Below are 20,221 nucleotides of genomic sequence, written 5' to 3' on the forward strand. Positions count from 1 at the left end.
GTTAGTAAATATCCAGCAGAGGTCACTCTTTCCTCTAGGCAAAGGCAAATAACTTTGGATCAGATCAGACTCAGCTTCATCCCGTTTCCTCACCCACAGAGATAATTGCATGATCTAAATTACCTTCTAAGAAGCAGGAAAAAGAGACTGAATTAATTCAATCCCTAACTGACCCAGCTGTTGGTTAGATTTGGGGAGACAGGGAGAACATGTCCCGTTGAGTATTAGAACAGGGATTAATTGTCCCCTTTTATTTCATTGTCTCAATTGGACATTCTGTATATTCATCCCCTTTCACTTATTTCACTTCTTGTACTGCTTTCAAATGCATTTCAACAACAAAGTGGACTCATATATTTAATAGGTTGATTCAAGTTTGCCCTACAGATCAGTTCAGCAATCTTCATCTTATTTTGCATTGAGGAGTACCTCCCCTTGGCCTTTCTCATGCCTACAATACACACATTGTGTGTAGATTTTTTGTTTTGGTGGATTATTACATTACCTGTCAGCAGTGCATTTATATTTCTTGTTCACTTGGGCACGTAGCTGGGGAGGGACTCGATCCCATGACTGTGTAACTGCAGCACAGAAGCCTTGCTGCTTCACAGTCAAACAGCTTGAAAGTGATGGGGACCAATATGAGCTTGATATATATTTCGTCCCAACAGATTTACCCAGCTTGTGTCTCACTCTTGGAGTAACTGGCGTGCTGGCAGTTTGTGTGTTGAGACACCCAGGAACCAAAGGTTTACAGCATCTTCACATTTTATCTCTGTTCCCTTATGGAATGTCTGGAGGCCTTGATCCTCCCTCTCCTGAAACTGTGTGTAACCTGAAACTGATACCAGAAAAAAAAGTTTCAGCTTCTTTTAGGTGTCCCGGAACTGTTTCTGCTATTTTGTGAATGATGGTGAAATAAAAGGCCACAGCTCGGCTTTCAGAAGGTAGTTCAGTAGACCCGCAGCAGCTTCTGGGATGAGTTTCAACTATGAAGGTTTTAGGCTCTGTTATGTTTATCTGGTCCTGTATACTGACATAAGAAGACGTCCTAGAGACATGGCAGATTAAGAACATTGAGTTGTGCTGTTGAGTTGTGGTTTTTGGCTCTCTTGTCTATGTTAACACGTGGGTGAGTTTTGTTTTAGGCTCATAATTATTTTCCTGTCGTTAGTTTTGGACCACTTGGCAGTTGTTTTTTGCCACATACCATAAGCTATTACAAATGAGTTAAAGCTAAAAGCTCCATGTACCATCTCCCAGTTTGGAAAATGTTTGTTTTTGCACAAGGAATGGTTTAAAAACTGTACACTTTACATCAAGGGGCTGTAATGTGAGATAAACTTGTGAAAATGTTTATTAAAGAAACTGGATTTTAAATTAAATGAATTGAAAATGAAATGAAATTAAAGTGGAAAAAATAATTCCGCTTGTTGCGTGCGTTTCCTGACGCTGGATATGGATCAATATCTGTGTGCTGAAGTGGCCTCATACGGATCCGCTGGCTTCACCTCTTCAGCTTGTTGCCACAATATGCAACCTGAGGCTCGTCGGCGTGGAAATGACGTGTGTCTCCGCAAGTTTTGGCGAGCCCATAAAGGATGGACTGTCCTCTCACTGTCACACCGAGGCAGAGAGCAAGACAACAGGAGCAGAAACAGCGAGTGGGACCGGAGAAGACCAGGGAGACGCACAGAGGACAGAGATACCAGTCGCGGTTTTGGGGAGGAAAACAACTAAACAGTGAAATCATATTTACCGGAGGCACAAAGTGGAGGATAAAACGAGCTGTCTCTCTGTCTGTCTGTGGGAACGGAGCCACACGGGGGGGGTGGGGGGGGACACAAATGTGAGCGACGCGCACGGAAACGACTCAGGTGCAGAGAAACCAAACTGGCGGCGCACTTAGGATGCAGAAGTCACCAGTGGAAGATGCAAACTTCTTCTCCAAATACTTCTTCTGGTAAGACATGCTTTGTCTACATCCTGTATCTAAAAGTGGAGGCCATCTCTTTCAGGAAAGCGCACAGTGGAAGTATTTCAAACTCATCATATGATGAAAAATGTATTTCATATTTCTAATTCATATTGTCAGCAACTAATAAGTATTCCACTTGCTTCTGGAAGTTCAGAGAGAACTTGAATAGATGTGAATCTTTGTGTCCCATGGTGCAGGTGAGACGGGGCACGGGCTGCCTTTGGGAGGAAATTAAAAGTAACATCAAACCTGCTCGTGTTGTGAATCACGAGCGTCAAAATGTGTAGGAAGTGCTGTCGTACTGTTATTGGACCGTCTTCATGTCCTGTTTTCTTATTTGTCAACAATATTTCGCTCTAAATGTGCCAGTGAGACGGAGGTTGTTCGCCTCTTCCGTGCGTAAAATGCGCACCTGCCAGTTTAAAACCTTGCGAGAAATGTGAGTTGTGGTCCGATGCGGTATGTTCTAGAAAACGCTGTCAGGTGGGAGTAGACGCTCTCGAGGCTTTGCCAAGTTCTCTATATTTGTGTAGCGTGGTGAGAGTCATTCACATGAAGTATTCACTATGGTATTATAAGAATTTCTGTGGTTTCAGTACTTGGCTTGACACTATCCTCCTCTTCCTCCCTAAAATAATAATACAGTATATGTTCTGTTTAAGGGTGCGCTGATCTGTCCTCTCTCCTCTCACTAATGAGAGGTCCCAAAGAAAGAAGCAGACTGAAAAAGTCAGATGATGTAAACTACTGTATGTCATCTTGCATATTTAGTCACAGGGACGAGCAAACATCTGACTTTACCTGCCTCCTCTGTCATTATTCTGACTGTGACACCTCTGCGATTACTCCTATTACCACACACAAACAAATATTTGATATAATCTTTCAAATATTATTATATTCATCTAATTATAAAATGTATTTCACGTGTTTTATTATACTATATGTGCTCAGTGTCTTTCAGCAGTAAGACAATGCATTCCTAGTGTTCCAGTGCACTTTGAATACATGTGTATTAGACAGATTATGTAGCCAATGTTTGTACATGTTGGACTTTATCTGTTAGCCTGCTCTCAAGTGCACATACATATTTTTGCCGTAGACAGCTGATACCCAACAATCTGTCTAATCTGTGGTTTTCGTGCAGGTGGATGTCACCGCTGCTGAGGAAGGGCTTCAGAAAGAAGTTGGAGCTGGCAGATGTGTATAAGGCTCCTTCTTTTGATCTGGCAGACAACCTCTCTGAGAGACTGGAAAGGTTTGTGCAGTTTAAGTTTCTCTACCTGACTCATAGTTTAGTTTACATCCAAGCACTGACTGCTAATTGCCACGCTGTGGTGTAGGCTCATAAAGAGATTTGGATGATGGGAGACCAGAAGTAGTCTTCTCCCATACGTCCACGTGATTCATTCGTTGTGACAGTAGGTATCATTGTGGTGTAGCTCCTCGTGGTCTGATCGTCTGGCTTGTATACGGAAAAAGGTGCCAGCCACATTGGATGAAGGTTGTCTTTTAATGTGGAGTGTTACCTAATAGATACGTATGTCAAATTTGACCATTATGTAAGAGGGACTCTGACATAAACATAACACTGTCACCTGTTTGGTGGTTGGAGATAATGTAAAGCTGGGGGAACAAGATATACCATAAACCCCAACCCTAAAGTTAGCAGTGAGATGATCTGTCATCTTACAGGGAAATAAATCCATCCATACCCATATCAACACGTTAATCTGACTGGACATATTTCCTGCATCTTCAAGGAGCGTCTAAAACATCTACAGTAAACATCAGATTTTGGCGTCAGTCCCTCAGAATCGAAGTCCAAAGGCGTCTTTAGGGAGCTGCCTTTTTGCACCAGTCATCGCACACAAGGGCAGAAAATAGACCAGAGTGCAAGTCAGCTTACACTGTAGACCTTTTCACAGCAGACTTGAGTTGACATTTGTCTTGTCATAGCAGGAAAAGCACAGGTGTAAGCATTTACACTTTAATTTAAAGCAGCCCAATAAGCCATGCCGGTGAAGAAGCGTGCATATTAGCAGGGAACTCCTACATTAAAAGAAGCCACCATTAATGTTACTGTTTACACCTGTGCTGCATCTACACATGATGAAAACATGTACAGAAGTTGTCTAGGCGTGTTAATATTCAGTGTATCAACTACAACCATCCATCTCAGATGTAGATGTAGGAAGCATGTACCCCACACACTGTGCAAACGATATATACGTGACCAGCTTACATGGTGTAAAATCATAAAATCCTTTATGGAGGAAGAATTTGTAGAAAAACTGTAACCTAGAAGTCTGCACCCTGGATGTTTTTCATACGTGCCCTTTACATGTGTTTACAGTAGCCATCCTTCCCTCAGAGTCAAGTTAAAATATGGGCTGGCATTTAAATGGGGCTAGACGTAAACCAGACCTGTGTGTGCCAAACAAACAACCAGATGGTGGACAAGGTTAACTCTTCTCTCTCTCTACTTTCAATTTGTCTATCTCCCTTGGTTCCCCTGTCTCACCAAGCCATTATTTTTCTCTCTCTCTCTCTCTCTCTCCTTAACTGTCTTTTCTCAAATTAAATTAACTTTGCATTTGCTTTACTTTATTTTTTTCTCTCTGGCACCTTCACCACTATGCCACCGCACGCCCCCTCTCCCTCTCATTAAATCTTTGTACTCTTCACAGTATCGGCTGGTCATTAAAAATCTTGAAATAGATTATGTAAATTTAAGGCTTTAGGATCGTTCTGTCTTGAGCCCAGTCATGGCCACGCAAAACTGCATAATACAGTGTGCAGAATTTCATAATTGTATTTTTTCTCTTTGCATTTTTATACTCATTTTCTCTCTCTTCCTACTTAAAATGGCATATTTAAAATTCTAAATATTTGTGTGTTCCTGAAATCTGCAAATACCACCTTCTTTGTCGTCTCATCTCCATTTTTTCTTCACCTGTTTTTGTAGCTCTGAGCCAAAAAGGCCAAAACATTAGTATTTTATAAAATGAAGAAAGGAGTTAGATGTTAAACCAAAGATTAAATACTCATGTGTCTTCCTTCTTTCTTTTATTTATTTATTTTTTTTTAGCTTGCCTAACAACCACAGCAGTGTCCCACATTGGCCTTGTCCCTTGGTTACCCAGGGACCCGCGTCACACTGAATGGTGCCAACAAGCCGGTTAATGTACACGGGTGTTAAAAAGTCGACCTTTTAGAAAGGGCCTAGTGCCCACCGGGTGATGAATGAGCAGTGGTGGGTGATTTTGCTTTCATTATTCCGATCAGGCAAACAGCGAAGGCTTCTGGGAATGTGAACTTTACCTTCCATTAAAGCATGCTGTGTACCGTCAGCCCCTGCATCACCCGCTCAGCTCGGTTCAATTCACTGAGCTTTTCTGGCATGGAAAGGATTTCATTATGCTGCAAAAGCTCAAATAGTTTACATCAAGAGCTAGAAAGAAATACAAGTAAAGAAATAGACAAAACATAATGATAAATGGACAAATACATTTATTTTATGTAAAATATGCATTCATGGCGATACGTTAATTTGAAACATCAATCAAATCAAATGCACTTTGTCAACACAAAATGGATCTCAGATTTATATCACTCAGTTCACGCACTGTTCAGGGTTGTGGGTACACGCTGACCTTACCTTTATACCAGTGGGTAACTTTCCAGGGTTCACCTAACCTGCGTGTTCACATATGGGAGGACTCTGGCTTCTCAGTGTGCACCAGGTTCGAACTCAGGAGCATCTTGTTGAAAGGCGACATTGCTAACCATTAAGTCACCAATACTATACCAACAATATCATTCAGGGATTAGTACAGCGCAGTCTTTAGGCAGGCTCCATGTTAAGGATCCTGAGGTGGTTGGCCTGGTGTCCCTGACAATTTCCCTTCCTTTTATCACTGCGTGGTTCTAAAGAGTGAGTTGAGTTGGCAGCCGGCCATGACTGAATGAATGTAACAGAAAACGGAAACACTGAATTTTAATGGCATTGATGAAGAAAATGTATTTAATGTGGATCGCTCATGTCGTGGTCAGTACCCGACCCACTTAATAGAGTCAGTATCAGCACTAATATTGATCAGGCAGATCAAATCGGTGCATCTCTACCTGCAAATTGAGCAGCAGTTCTATTTGTATACATTTTTACCCTCAGTTTTTAGGGCTTGGTAGAATCCATTGTTATGACAGGGAAGCACTTCAGACGTTGTCCTCTCACTCAGTTTTTATCACTTTCTTCCTTATTGGTCTCCCCTCCTTCCTTCTCCGTCCTCGCTCATCCTTTCTCTTCTCCACTTCTTCTCCCATCACTCACTGTTGAACTGGTCAGCCAGATCACCCCGGTTATAAACGACCCTCAGAGAACAATGCAGCTACTTATTGTAGCTGTAACTGCTTGCCGGGGCAGTTGTGGGAAGTTAATCCAACAGTGTTGTAACAAAACAAAATACTTTTAGGATCAAAAATACACAATACTGATGAATCTTCAAATTAGCAGAGAAATAAACAAATATAAAATGTTCTTTTTTCTTTTGTTTTTGTGTGTTTGTTTCCAAATGACTCTCCCATTGATGGCCAAAGAATATCTAACACCATGAAGATAAATAAATAAATTCACTACAGTTCTGTGACTGAATCATCAGCCAAAGTTAAGAAAGGACTCTTTAAAACTGGACAGCCGGTTTGTTGCCAAAGTAGTAGTAGAGAAATAGGACAGCCAAACTTTGCTGGGATTTGGCTGGTGGATGTGTTGTTCTCCCACCCTGCCTGCTTTGCTGTTTAACTGTGTTGTAACTCTGTCCTCCCTGCAGAGAATGGGACAGAGAGGTGGTGTCGGCCAAGAACAAGCCCAGGCTGATGAGAGCGCTGGCCCGCTGCTTCCTCGGCCCTTTCGCCTTCTTTGGTGTCCTCCTCTACCTCGGGGTGAGTCTGTCGGTCTGTCATCTCTGGAGGAAGCAGATCTGACATAACTCCACTTAAGAAGTGTGGTGTTCACTCTGCCATAATGGATCATACCATTGAGTCGCAGATATAAACCCATGGTTCTTATGCTCTGTTCAATGTGATGCTAGGTTTATTTCGTAGATAGAATTAGGTTTAGGTTTGAAGTCGTACCACATGCATCAGAGCCAACATTTAGTTTTCATTAGTGGTGCTGCATCTTAAGGCGCTTCCATGTTGGCTTCAGCTTTTGGTTACAGCTGAGTGGCTTGAATGGGATTCAGGTTCAAATCCAAAATAATGTATGAAAGTATTGTTTTATCATTTAAAAAAGGGTTCTGATATAGATCGATAGACTTTATTGTGCCAGAGGGAGATTTGTTTTCACAACCTGTACGCATTCCACACAAAAATGTACAGACAATACATGAAATATACACTTGGTCACGTATACACATGTACATTCATGCCCCTGGAAAAGACTGTAACCAGAAAAGGTTTGGTATTTTACTTTCACACAGGTTTGTTTCTAATATTTATACTAAAGTTCAATATCCCATTGTATAAATGCTAACAATGAAATTATGATCAACATTGTAACCACAGAATAACTGTAATTTCTTCACTTTAAAAATGTTCAAATTTAATGATACCGAATAGACCTACAGTGCCGTGATGCACAAAAATCACAAGCATGTCGCGCCATAGTGTTGCAAACCATCTCACTGTCCCAGACTCGTGGGACAGCAGCCGCTGCGTCAGTTAGTACAGTTGGAGGTGGTTGTCATGACGACAAGAATGCCTGTTAGATGTTAAATAGGCAGTGTGGGAAAACAGAAAATCTTTGGGGAAGGTTCTCAGTAGAAGCCAATTACGAAATACGAAAATACCACCTTAACATTGACATCGATGTCTTCTTACGTTGGACTTCATGTCCTGATACACATGTGAATTCATACATTCGTTTTAGACAGTGTGATATTGGGTATTTTTGAACATTTTTGTATTTCTTTTCCCTCATGCTGCACTTAATTGTTTGAAAACAATCTGATGATGGTGTACCGTATATAAGACCTGCTCCAACTGACTTGATTTTTGTTTCTCAACCAGAAAGAAAACGTAAAAAAATAGGTATTAATGTAAAAGTCGATCAAATCAATTAATCTTTTCCCTTATTGTCCCATCTCTTGGTGTAGGAGGCTTCCAAGGCGGTGCAGCCTCAGCTTCTGGGTCGCATCATCGCCTCCTTCGACCCTTTCCACGCTCCGGAGCGGAGCCAGGGATACTTCCTGGCCCTGGGCCTATGCCTCCTCTTCACCGCCCGCTTCCTCCTGCTGCAACCTGCCATCTTTGGCCTGCATCACCTGGGCATGCAGATCCGCATCGCCCTGTTCAGTCTTATATACAAGAAGGTAAGGGGAGGACAGGGTGTATTCACTTCCAACCTCATTTCCTTTTGTAAGCTCTATGTCTGAAGATATGTCTACAATTTATTGTCACCGTGCAAAAATACGGTATTTTTCATTGATCCTAAAATGTTGACATTTTGAAGATTTTGAAAACAGTCATATCTAATAACTTTATCTCATTACATTTTAGTTTGCAACACAATGAGAGTAAAAAGTACAGTATTTGCCTCTGAAATATTGCAGAGTTCAAGTGTAAAGTTTCCTCAAACCTGTAGCCAGTGGCACTGTGGGCCTTTTTCCCTGATTACACGAATGAACAATCGAACAATCGCTACTTAAAGTCACTGCTGTAACAACCAGTTGTTGGTACAAAACAAAACAACCCAGCTGATAAGATAGTAAGACAGTTGTGTGTGTGTGTGTGAGCATGTGTCAGCTTTTTTTGTTGCTATTGTTTTTAAGATCAGCTGAACGCTTCCACCTTGTTTAGCATGTGTGGCTGAACAGTCCCAGGAAGCTTCTCGCATGTGGAAGTCCAGAGGTGGCGATCCACAGGCAGCTGTGAGGGGCGTGACGGCCTGGTGTCAAAGCGTGGCCACGTGTCACCGGCTTCCTCTCGGCCAATTAACTTTCTCCCTTTGTGCTTCAACTGACGCTTGACCTTTGACCCTTTCAGACCCTGAAGCTGTCCAGCCGAGTCTTGGATAAGATCAGCACTGGTCAGCTGGTCAGTCTGATGTCCGCCCACCTCAACAAGCTGGATGAGGTGCGAAAACCCGAGCATTGTGTTAACTTGGAGCATGTTTTTCTTTCCATATTATTATCCCATAAACCTTTTAATCAGCTCTGTAATCTCTGGCAATTTAGATGGTCCAAATCCAAACGTAAGATTTCGTAAAATGAGATTTCAGTGCACCAAATATTCTCGGACACCTGTTTACACAGTGGAGACGTCAAGTGCGGGTTTCATTTGAAGAACTTTTGAAATTAACCTTTGAATTGAAAGTGAATTACATCATATTGTTTGGGTGCAACAATCAAGTAAATCAAGTCAAAGGAATAACACAGTAGTTTTCCTGTCCAGAGGCAGAATGAGGGAAAAGAGGACTGACAGTTTACACCCTCACTGACTTCAGTGAGTCTGTTTTATTACCCAACACAGAGCTCTGTGTTCTGCATACTGGGGGACAATTAGGGGACAATAGATCTGGAACAATGCACACACATACACAAACAAACACATACAATGGAATCACAGGTATCAGTGTTGAAAACACATTTCTGATTATATGCAACATAGCTGGAAGGTGTGTGTGTGCGTGTGTGTGTGTGTGTGCGTGTGTGTGTGTGTGTGTGTGTGTGTGTGTGTGTGTGTGTGTGTGGACTGAACTCAGTCTTGCCTCGGGTCTCACTGAGGCGTTGAATGTGGAAACACTCTGCAACCTAATTTGAGACAATTATCACCTGGCTTGGATGTAGCTTGGCCAATGCACCAACCACTCTCTCCTTATCATGGGTGGTGGGGGTTACCTACTCTGTGTGTGTGTATGTGTGTGTTTGAGTTGATTCCCCTGTAGGTGAGTGGATGAAAGGGAGCTTATTGAGGTGAGAGCTGTGTGCTTCTCACCTACAGTACAGCTGAGGTTCATCAGCACAGTGCTGACTGGATGAAAGTGGATTCCTTAAAACAGAAGTTTGTTTGATGCATTCCTTCTTTCTTCTCTCTTTCTTGTGCTTGCATACTTGCATACTTCATTCTACTGAACTGCAAATCTTTAATGCAAAAAACCTTGATAAACCACAAAACAATATGACATTACAACTTAGTAAGTAATCCTGCCAAAGTGGCCTGTGGTGAACCCTGCACTCTGACCTCACTGAGGTAAACGAAGGTGTATCATTGAGTGGACACCAGTGTGCCACAGTGGTTGAGAGGCTTTTCTTTTACAGTAGGACCAGGCTCAAAGTAATACTCACAGAAAACATACGGTATGTTTTTAGTAGCCATATTCACTCCTTCAGCTTGGATTCCCAGCAGTTACAAATTATTCTGACGATGACTCATTCAAAAGTATCACGTTTTCAATAGAAACTTTGCAATTGAAATAGCATAATTATACGCACATCAAACACCATCGATAAAAAGAGAACAACTTATTTTATTTAAATGACGGTGTTTGTGTCCCAGTTGGATCTGAGTCAGATGTGACTCTTAATATGATAGCCTAGCATAGCATAATCCACTTTCTTTACTGTCTATCTATATGCTCAGCATGTTCCAGACCCTCATGTTTGCACATAAATATGGCTAAATACACAGTTTCTGTTTGTTGCTAGTGTAGATAACTGTATACCTTTGTTGCACACGACTAAGTTTCAAACTCTGTTTTGTTTACGTGGATCCAAGCCGACCACAGCTGCTGTCCTCTGCTAACCTTTCATAGCCACCTTTAGAGCTAACAGGTAGTGAGTGTATGGAGTATTCCTTGAACCTGACCTTTGACCTCTCTGTGGTCAGGAGCAAAATAATATTTCCTTGCTGGATCGAAGTCACAGTATTGCTCTGTAATGAAAGTCATATTCCAGTTACCCTATGTACACTAATGTCATCTCTTTACCGTGTATGATGATTCCAGAGCTTGGGTCTGGCCCACTTTGTATGGATCACCCCCCTGCAGTGCATTCTGTGTGTGGGTCTGATCTGGGAGCTGATAGAGGTGAACGGCTTTTGTGCGCTGGCAGCTCTGACTCTGCTGGGCATCATCCAGGCATGGCTGTCCCAGAAGATGGGACCTCACCGGTGAGGGAAACTCCATCCAGACATCCACTCATATTATACAATATCAAGATATTACAACTATACATAAACTTGTACTTGTTCTATACCTTAATGTCTTGCAGTCTTGCTCGCTGAAGATTTAAAACATTTAGTACATATATAAAATGTTTCCTCTGATAACCACGTGTAACTGCATGTTGTGATATCCATGTTTATGCTTGTATGTATGCGTTGATTTTCATTTTTGTACTCGTGTGACCATATGAATTGCTGTGTGTGTGCGTGTGTGTCTGCCTGTGCACCTGCATGTACACGTCTCTATGTGTGCATACATTAATCTGCTTCTATGCATGTATGATGCTGCTGTAAGTTGCTAATGTAAAACTGTGTCCTGTAAACAGGGTGAAGCGGGGAGGGATGACCAGCCGCCGCCTGGCTCTCACCACAGAGATCGTGGAGAACATCCACTCTGTGAAAGCGTATGGCTGGGAGGAGGTGATGGAGACCATCATCAAGAACATCAGGCAGTAAGTCACCAAAATACACAACAACTGTATCACAGAAGGAACATCTCCTACAGCTATTTACTATTAATTAATTAAGTCTGCAGCAGTATAAATCTCCTAATCTTTTAAGTCATCTATCTCTCCTGTACCTTTTTTATATACTGTATGTATAATGATGATATAGATGTACTGTAAAAGGAACTAAGCAGGAAAAACGAGAGAAAGAGAGTCAGCCCACATCACAGTGAAAAAGCTTTGACTGTACGGTAGAAATGGAATCAACCCGGTGCTAGAATTGAGAGAGAGATGTTAAAACATGTGGTTAACCAGCAGAACGACACTGGCGTCACTGGTGGCTGCTGGAGCCAGAATCAGGATCACTGTGAGTTGCAAGTACAATAAAGAGTTTTGGTGTCATGGTGCAGAAATATTTTGATAGCTGTCAGAGCTAACACAGAGCCACCAAGACTTCACATTTACCTGATAATAGCATCATGAAAAACTGACATGCTGTTAACCGAAACGCCTTTTTGGATGTTGGTTCGTGTAATTCTCAGAAGTATGTGTGATGTCGCTGAAATCAATAGTATGAACAGTGTGAACAGTTTTCTTCCTGATATAAATTACAATATGACAAATGTATGCAAAAATCACATGTAAGATAATGAAACGGTATCCTTCTTTCATTCAGTCAACAAATCAGCAAAACTAATTGTTGCCAGGTCCATGAAAGTTTCTCTGCTGAATTAGATATAACCTGAAACTTTATTGTACTAGTATTATATACATGTATTTACATATGAAATGTAAATGTCCCACTTCACTTCTCTCCTCAGGGACGAGATGACGCTGACGAGGAAGATCGGTTCTCTGCGGTACTTCTACAGCGCCTCGTACTTCTTTTCGGCCATCTTGGTCATCGTGTCTGCCATCGTGCCGCACGCGCTCAGTAAAGGCATCATCCTGCGCCGTATCTTCACCACAGCCTCCTACTGCATGGTGCTGCGAATGACTCTGACCCGCCAGCTGCCAGGTTCCATCCAGATGTGGTACGACACGCTGGCACTGGTCAAGAAGATCGAGGTGGGTTCAGAGATTCAATCTCAAAATGTCTGTTTTGGTGTTGGCCTTCAACGGCTCGTAACAGACTTGAGCAGTACATAATAGATTTATACATGATACCGTCATGTACCTGTCTGTGTTTTGTTTTCTCCAGGAATTCTTGATGAAGGAAGAATACAGAGTGCTGGAGTACAACCTGACCACCACTGACCTGGAGCTGGTCAACGTGTCCGCATCCTGGGACGAGGTTTGTTCATCTCTGTATGTCGCAAGTGAATGTGATACTTAATGAAAATAACCGTCATTGAACATTTATAACAAGTACTGTATGTTTAGTGTTGTCTAGTCAAACTGTGGTGAGAACAAAGCTACTTAAAAGATACAGATTTTAAGGCGTTTCATTGATGATCAATAATTGGTTAATTATTTAACGCTTACATACAAAATGGTCTCAGATAATTCTTTATTCTTTATGTTGATGAATCAATGATCAATAAATCATTAATAGCCTTAGTTTGGAGTGAGAATGATCCAGGTTATGATCCTAAAATAAATAAGGTTCGTGTTATAGACAGCAGTTCCTCGTGCCTTTTGCCAATTGAATTGAAGCCTGAACTAATTCTAATATTCATTATTTCTTTGTGTGTCTTTAATACCACAAAGAGGAGCAGATATAGATAAATCTGTCAGGTCGATATATTGGCTTATTGTGGATCATACCTATATCACCATATGTCAGCCAATAAGTAAGAAATGTCAGTAAAGAGATGCCAAAGATATGTTTAAGGTAGTAAAGAAACCATTACTTACTGTAGTTTGTCCACCTGAGAGTACCGACAAGCATCAAAATTAGTTATTTGTCTCTAAAATGTCAATAAAAGTATTGGCCTCTAGTATCTTTGATGCTGTAGGCACGTTTAAAGAAGTTAAAACTCCCACAACCCCTAAATCCACCATGCATTACAGGTATAATAGTTAATTCCTCAGCATCGCTGGGAGTGGACAGTATAATCTTATCTATAGGCAGAGGCTGTAAACTTAGTCCAACAGGTGTGATTCATTGACCACCCAATACCGTGAGAAAACGAACATCCAACTGTGTTTTTCCGTCACTTTGCATAATTAATTATCCCGGTGTCGTCACCAAACTTTGCCTTTGCTGGGAACAATCTCCTTTTGAGATTCAGAGTTGTGTTCATCGCCTAATTCCCAGATTCTCCTCTTGCCTTCTCCTCTTCCTGGAATGTGCCATTCGCAGATGAATGGGAGGGGTGTTGCCTTTTCTTTACTGCTGACAGCATGTACGTCAGCTCATTAGAATGAGAATCACACAGACAAACCTATACAAACCACAGCAAGTCCTGGCATTAGAGGAACGGTGACCCATAAAATGTCACAGGGGTCAATGATTAAGCCGGCGAGTCAAGCAGAGTTCCCCTTTCCTATCAGTGAGTTGTGTCACCCACTAATCTTTACAGAGGCGGTGACAGATGAGGTGAAGTAAGGCCATTGTGAGACTTTGGGAGTCTTCTTCTGTCTTTGGAGAATCTCTTGTTTCTCACAGCAGTTTGGCCTGGCGTCACTGTCGGAAAGCACAGCATGACGGACACACTCACTCAGCCCTGAAGCGGGCAGTTATGTAAACTAAAGGAAAAACACAAGTCAAGTAAATGCCATGCACGCGTACACACACACACGCAGACAAAGATGTATGAGCATAATGTGGTACAGTGTTGTATAAGTATTGTTTCTTTGGCGTATATGTGCCCTTGTGTCGTAGAATTTAGTATAATGTAGCGTATTATAGTACAGTGCAGTTTAGCATTATGTGATATAATGAACTAAAGTACAGTTAAGACTCATTATTTTCGGGGTTTTCATTTATTCAAAAAGGAAGATCTGGGAGTTCTATGTATGTAAAATATTAGAAATCATGTAAAATATCAAGTATAATGTAGACTATGTATCTGTTACTGTCTGTTTTATGTATATAAAAAAACTCCATAAACTTCGTTTGCTAGATATCAACTAATGTGATTGTTTCCCCGTTTACCTGGAATTTATTACTGGAATCATGTTCTGAGCTGTTTGTTTTAAACTGTACTGAGCAGTGTAGGCTTGCAGCAGGAAAAAGAACACTTTGATATATGTGAACATGGAATCCAGGTAAAAATCAATATCAGCTTCTACTTCTACTCAACTACCTACTTGTACTAAATGTATCTTCAAACAAAACTGTGTACCTTAGATGATCGTAAAGGACGTTTTACTGTTTGTTTCAGTATCTTCTTACCATCCTTGGTGTTCCCTCAGTCCGTACAAAACAGTGAAGACTCTGACTTTGACCTTTTCTGCAGGGCATTGGTGAGCTGTTTGAGAAGATCAAGCAGGAGAACAAAGCAAACGGACACCTGAACGGTGACGCTGGCCTCTTCTTCACTAACCTCTATGTTACGCCTGTCCTCAAAAACATCAGCCTGCACCTGGAGAAGGGCAAGATGCTGGCGGTGGCTGGATCCACTGGTTCAGGGAAGGTAGGTCAAAAGAAATCATCATCTTAGTTAGTGTTTATAGAGACTACGCTGAACCTACAAGTGATACAGAATACATCTACTGTCAAATGTTTGGTCAGCGTGTCCTTGAGTAGGGCACTCAACCCCTCAAACCCTCATTGAAGGCTGCTCTATGTGAGAGCAACATCTTAATTCCTCACAATAAAAATGCAGTAGAATAAAGTGTGACCATGTTTTTTTCCCTGTTTCCTCCAGAGTTCTCTGCTCATGATGATCTTGGGAGAGTTGGTGCCATCGGAGGGTAAAATCAGACACAGCGGCCGCATCTCCTTCTCATCGCAGACTTCCTGGATCATGCCGGGGACGATTCGAGACAACATCCTGTTTGGTCTGACCTATGACGAGTACCGCTACACCTCCGTCATCAAGGCCTGCCAGCTGGAGGAGGTACCTTCACTTTATCACATTATTTTCTCTCATTAATTTTTTTGTCTCTTTTTCTTCACATCTTGTTTTCTGCAGATGAAAGGGATTTGTGTAGGTATGTTCAACCATGGTGGCCGTTGTTGCCCATGCAAACTACACAGATCGTCTGCTGTTTGCTCCAAACTCACCTGAAAAGTCGATTTTCAAGGTGGTAAATCGCAATGTTCTCAATCACCCCAAAACACTCCTGCAGCGTAATCTACTAAGCAATCTGGTCAATATGGTCAGGGAGCCTCAAACAACTCACATTTCCCAAAAATATGAATATAAATACCCATATTTTGGGGAAAACACAGGCATTTGGAGCATACTGAACATACAGATGGACCACACAAACAAAATGTGATTAAATACACAGGTTCAGTGTTTTTCAACAGGCAACAGGTGAATGTGGTGTATTTAGACTTGTTGTTTGGACCTTACTAAGAATATTGACAATCATGCTGCTGAAAATGTCATTAATATTGCTTTAATTACAAATAATGTAGTGTTCATAGTAGTTTTCTCTCGTGATTTCATCTTTGCCAGCGTCTTTTCTCTTTCACTGGACGGATGCTCTCTGCTCAGTTGTCTGTTTGGAGCCTCTGCAAGGCGTCAAGAAGGTTCAGGTTTCCCCAGTCCACATTTACACCCATTATGTCCCTCACACACACGACTGCACATTCTCTGTCTCCTACACTGATACACATACACACACTCGAGCTCTCATAAGCCTCAGCGTTGAGTGACGGCCCCTCAGCTGAATAATGTCTCCTCTGTTGCTATGGAAATCTCACGTTATGTCACTGGGATGGAATATGAGCTTGTTGGTTCCCAGTGACGGACACAGACGAGCTGTATGGACAAACCATCAGATCTGTGGGCTTGTTAGGACCGTGATGCAATATTAACTGATATTATCAAATATATTTTGCAGCGATGAGCAGGAAAACATGACTCTTACATGTTGCATACATGAAAGTAAAGTACTTGTTTATTATGGTGAAAAATCCCAAAAGTGATGTAATATTTCATTCCACACTGTACATACATGTACTCTGTGTAACTATAAGAAAATATCCAGTGTGTGAACAGACCATATCCAATATACTGCACATACATGCACATAAATTACTTCGATGGAAACTCTTTAAGAATTAGATTTTGACCCAGTTTCAGAAATTTTGACGTCTGAGATTCATAAGACATGTATATTAAAATCATTATTTTTTTTAAATCTATATGGGGAATATATAGAAACAAAAATACAGTGCGTTACAGTGGTGTAATATATTGAGTTAATGAATTAACTACCACAACTATTTACAAAATGTCCATAATCTAATTTTTGGAATATTGTTTTGAGTGCATGTAAACAAGTTTATGCTGATAAATCAGTGACATTTTTTAATGATGTTGATGTTTAAAAACACTGTATTAGTATTATTTATATAGAAATTAATGCAGCAGCTCATGCAGAGGATGACACCATCATATTTATTTACTACCACACCCCATCTCCTGTAGCACTGACAGTGCCTCAGTGGTTTTGACAAAAACACAACATGTTGTCACAGCAAACAAAGCTGGCGTGCAATATTGACGTCTCCATGTGCTGTAAAAAACAGCCCCCATTTTGACTTTGAGGTGATGCATCAATGAAATAACAAAAGCAGTATGGAGAGGAGTCACACTGTCACTTCTGCTGTATATTGTATGGAAATGACAAGAATGACAGGAAGTCTTCGTCAGTGCTTTCATTGTGAGTGTTGAGGCTGACAAACAGAGAGAGACGGTTCCTCTAACAGCCTCTAAAACTGACAGCAGCTCACCTTTGCATTCTTTCTCAAATTAGCACAATTTTTGAAAAGTGGAAATATTTACAAATCATCTCAATTCAATCTAATGCAGAAAACACGCTTCTTATTTCTGATCAAATACATTTAAGGTCTCTCATAATTGAAGATTCCGAGGGAAATCTGCATTTTATGTGTTTCCTAAAATGATCCTCACTTAAAATATGACCATCTTAAACTGCAGTGTTTACACTACTCATGTAAACAAATCTTTTTAGAGCATCATTCGTTATCATAGCTTTAGTCTTTTCTGTGTACGTCCTGTCAATCACTTTGCGAGTTTCTGATGTTTTTGTGTTTGGACAGCCGGTCTGTTGATGTTTGGATCACAGATTGTGCCTTTTAAAAAGTCTTTGTATGCTGATATAGATGAGAATTTAATTTTTAATCGATAAATAAATAGACGCTAAGCTCTGTAGTCGTTTTTCCAAGTAACATGAAAACAACAACATATAAGTACCAACTCTTAACACTAATTCTTAATCCTCTATCACAAATTATAAACCAATTCAAAAGAGTGGAAATGACTTAAAGACGGAGAACAGGATCACTGGATTTTCTAGTCTTGGAAAAATCCCCAAGGCAACCCTGACAGACAGGAGTGACAACTGGAGCAGATTTCTCCAGACAGAGACGAGGCGTTTAGGGGGCTCGTGACTGTAATTCCTCTCTATTGTTGCCCCTCGAAGCACCAGACAGACTGCAGTGGGTGGTCTTCCCACTTTAAACTCATCTTTTCCTCCACCCTCTAGCTGCTGGCCCTGCAGGTGCTTTTTGTTCACAGTGAGACACACAACATGTCTTTTTACTATGCTGCCTTATTTTACAAGCTGTTAAACAACATGTTAACTTGATCCCCTATGCGCTCCTGTCAGGACAGCGGAAGCTGCTGTTAAAAAGGTAGGAAGTTTTTAACGATGATAAACTTGTGCTGTCACTTCATCCTTATTGGTGTGGGTGTCTATTTGTCTATTACCACCAAACTCACTACTGTATGTCTCTACTTGTGATATCCTGCCTGTGCCTATCCCATCTGTGGTTTGTGCTTTTTGTGTGGTTTTTACTTTGGAAACAAATCTGTGATCAAATGAACATGAATTACTTTAATCACCAGGTAAAAGTCATGTATTTGACTGTGTCTTGGTGCGTTTAGGCATACTTTATTGCATTCACAGTACTGAGATACCTTACCATGAAAATGAATTAACTTTTTTTTTTGTTTTTTGTTCTTTTATGGGTGCAGTTTCATTAAACTGTGAAATAATAGCATGCACCTTTTGTGCATATTAGTAAATAAAGACTTTAATTTTGTGGGTATAAACAGTATTGTCCACTGACTGCATGGTGCTAAACCTTTGTGCAACTTCAAGCTGCTGCTGGTGTGTTTTCCAGTCAAAAACAGTTGCATTTCCTCATTGATAAGAATCACCCAGTCACCAGATCCCAAAAATAATCTGTTCACTAAACATTTGCAGCCATTTTCTTAACAGAAGAGTCTCTTTAACGTAGTGTGAAACTTTGCACAAGAACAACAGGCGTGTGAACAGTTTCACTGTAGCAGCCTTGCATAATATAACATTTAAATCTTTGCTTTCTCCTTGTTTCATTTAAGCATTTCATCAGACTTAAGTCATGTTTAGGACTTCTGCTTCAAGACTCAACCTTTTATCTTAGTGGCCCAGTACTGATGTTGTGTTTTCATTCCACAGTCATGAGAATTAGTATATAAAGTTTGAGCTCAAAGGAAATCTTCAAACCATCATGACCTAGTTTCAGTAACTGTAGCATGTAACACACTGGCAGTGCACCTCAAACCCTGTTTATTCATATTTCAGACATTTAACTGACACACCGGGGCAGTACAATGACTGCAAAAAGGGGTAAGATTAAATACCTTGGTGACCATGTAGACAGTAACTGAAAAGAAATGAGAAGCAGAAGTGATCAGTTTGACTTTGATACACAAGCATAGTAAAGCAAGTAGAGGCTGATGTGGAAGAAGTGATGGTTAAACTGTCCTCAGTGTCTTAATGTGTTTTTGCCTTTTTGTCAAGCTCTCTGGTGTCACACAGTTCCTCTTGCTGTTGTACTAAAGGTGATCATGCGTACATGTGTCTGACCCCTTGTTTTCCCCTCCAGGACTTTGCCTTGCTGCCTGAAAAAGACAAGACGCTCCTCATAGAAGGAGGGGTGACGCTCAGCGGAGGTCAAAGGGCTCGCCTCAGCCTGGCCAGGTACTTCCTGTCACACCTGAGCTGATCTGTCAACACGCCTCATTCACCTTCTTTCATCTGTCAGCGCAGACAGCCTCTGCTGATTAGTTATAATTACAGTGTTTGTTTGGTCCATACTTTTATGTGACCGCACTGACAAAAATAGAACATGATTTAGGATTTGAGTCATACTGTTAATTGAGCTCTGAAGAGGTAAAAATAGCAAGTAGTTTTAGATCATCAATGTGTTTACTAGAATCTGTGTTATGTCACGGATCAATGAGAAAAGGGAATTAAATCAATGTCAGGGCCTAAACTGATCACAGTTATCAATATCATCATTACAGGTTCCACTTGTTGTAAGCTGATAAAAACATCTACTAAATAACGTTTAACAAGTATCTAGGATTTGATGTCTTTGTTTCAAGTTGCAGTGTTGGTTCCCAACAGCGTAAAGAATCGAGCTTCTGTAGATAATCAT

General features: G+C 41.0%; 1 protein-coding gene across 1 annotated transcript in view; it reads left to right on the plus strand.

Moving 5' to 3' along the window:
- The first annotated feature begins 1,889 nt into the window (after window positions 1-1,889).
- cftr (CF transmembrane conductance regulator) overlaps window positions 1,890-20,221 on the plus strand; it is a 35,720-nt gene continuing 17,388 nt past the window's right edge. Inside the window, exons 1-12 of the mRNA XM_070906856.1 lie at window positions 1,890-1,963; window positions 3,126-3,236; window positions 6,808-6,919; window positions 8,134-8,349; window positions 9,023-9,112; window positions 10,983-11,146; window positions 11,527-11,652; window positions 12,468-12,714; window positions 12,848-12,940; window positions 15,051-15,227; window positions 15,462-15,653; window positions 19,667-19,761. Coding sequence (XP_070762957.1) covers window positions 1,911-1,963; window positions 3,126-3,236; window positions 6,808-6,919; window positions 8,134-8,349; window positions 9,023-9,112; window positions 10,983-11,146; window positions 11,527-11,652; window positions 12,468-12,714; window positions 12,848-12,940; window positions 15,051-15,227; window positions 15,462-15,653; window positions 19,667-19,761 — 1,676 coding nt within the window. The 5' untranslated portion in view covers window positions 1,890-1,910. The remainder of the gene's footprint in view (window positions 1,964-3,125; window positions 3,237-6,807; window positions 6,920-8,133; window positions 8,350-9,022; window positions 9,113-10,982; window positions 11,147-11,526; window positions 11,653-12,467; window positions 12,715-12,847; window positions 12,941-15,050; window positions 15,228-15,461; window positions 15,654-19,666; window positions 19,762-20,221) is intronic.

This window comes from Enoplosus armatus, chromosome 6 (genome assembly GCF_043641665.1).
Source record: "Enoplosus armatus isolate fEnoArm2 chromosome 6, fEnoArm2.hap1, whole genome shotgun sequence".
Classification (NCBI taxonomy): domain Eukaryota; kingdom Metazoa; phylum Chordata; class Actinopteri; order Centrarchiformes; family Enoplosidae; genus Enoplosus; species Enoplosus armatus.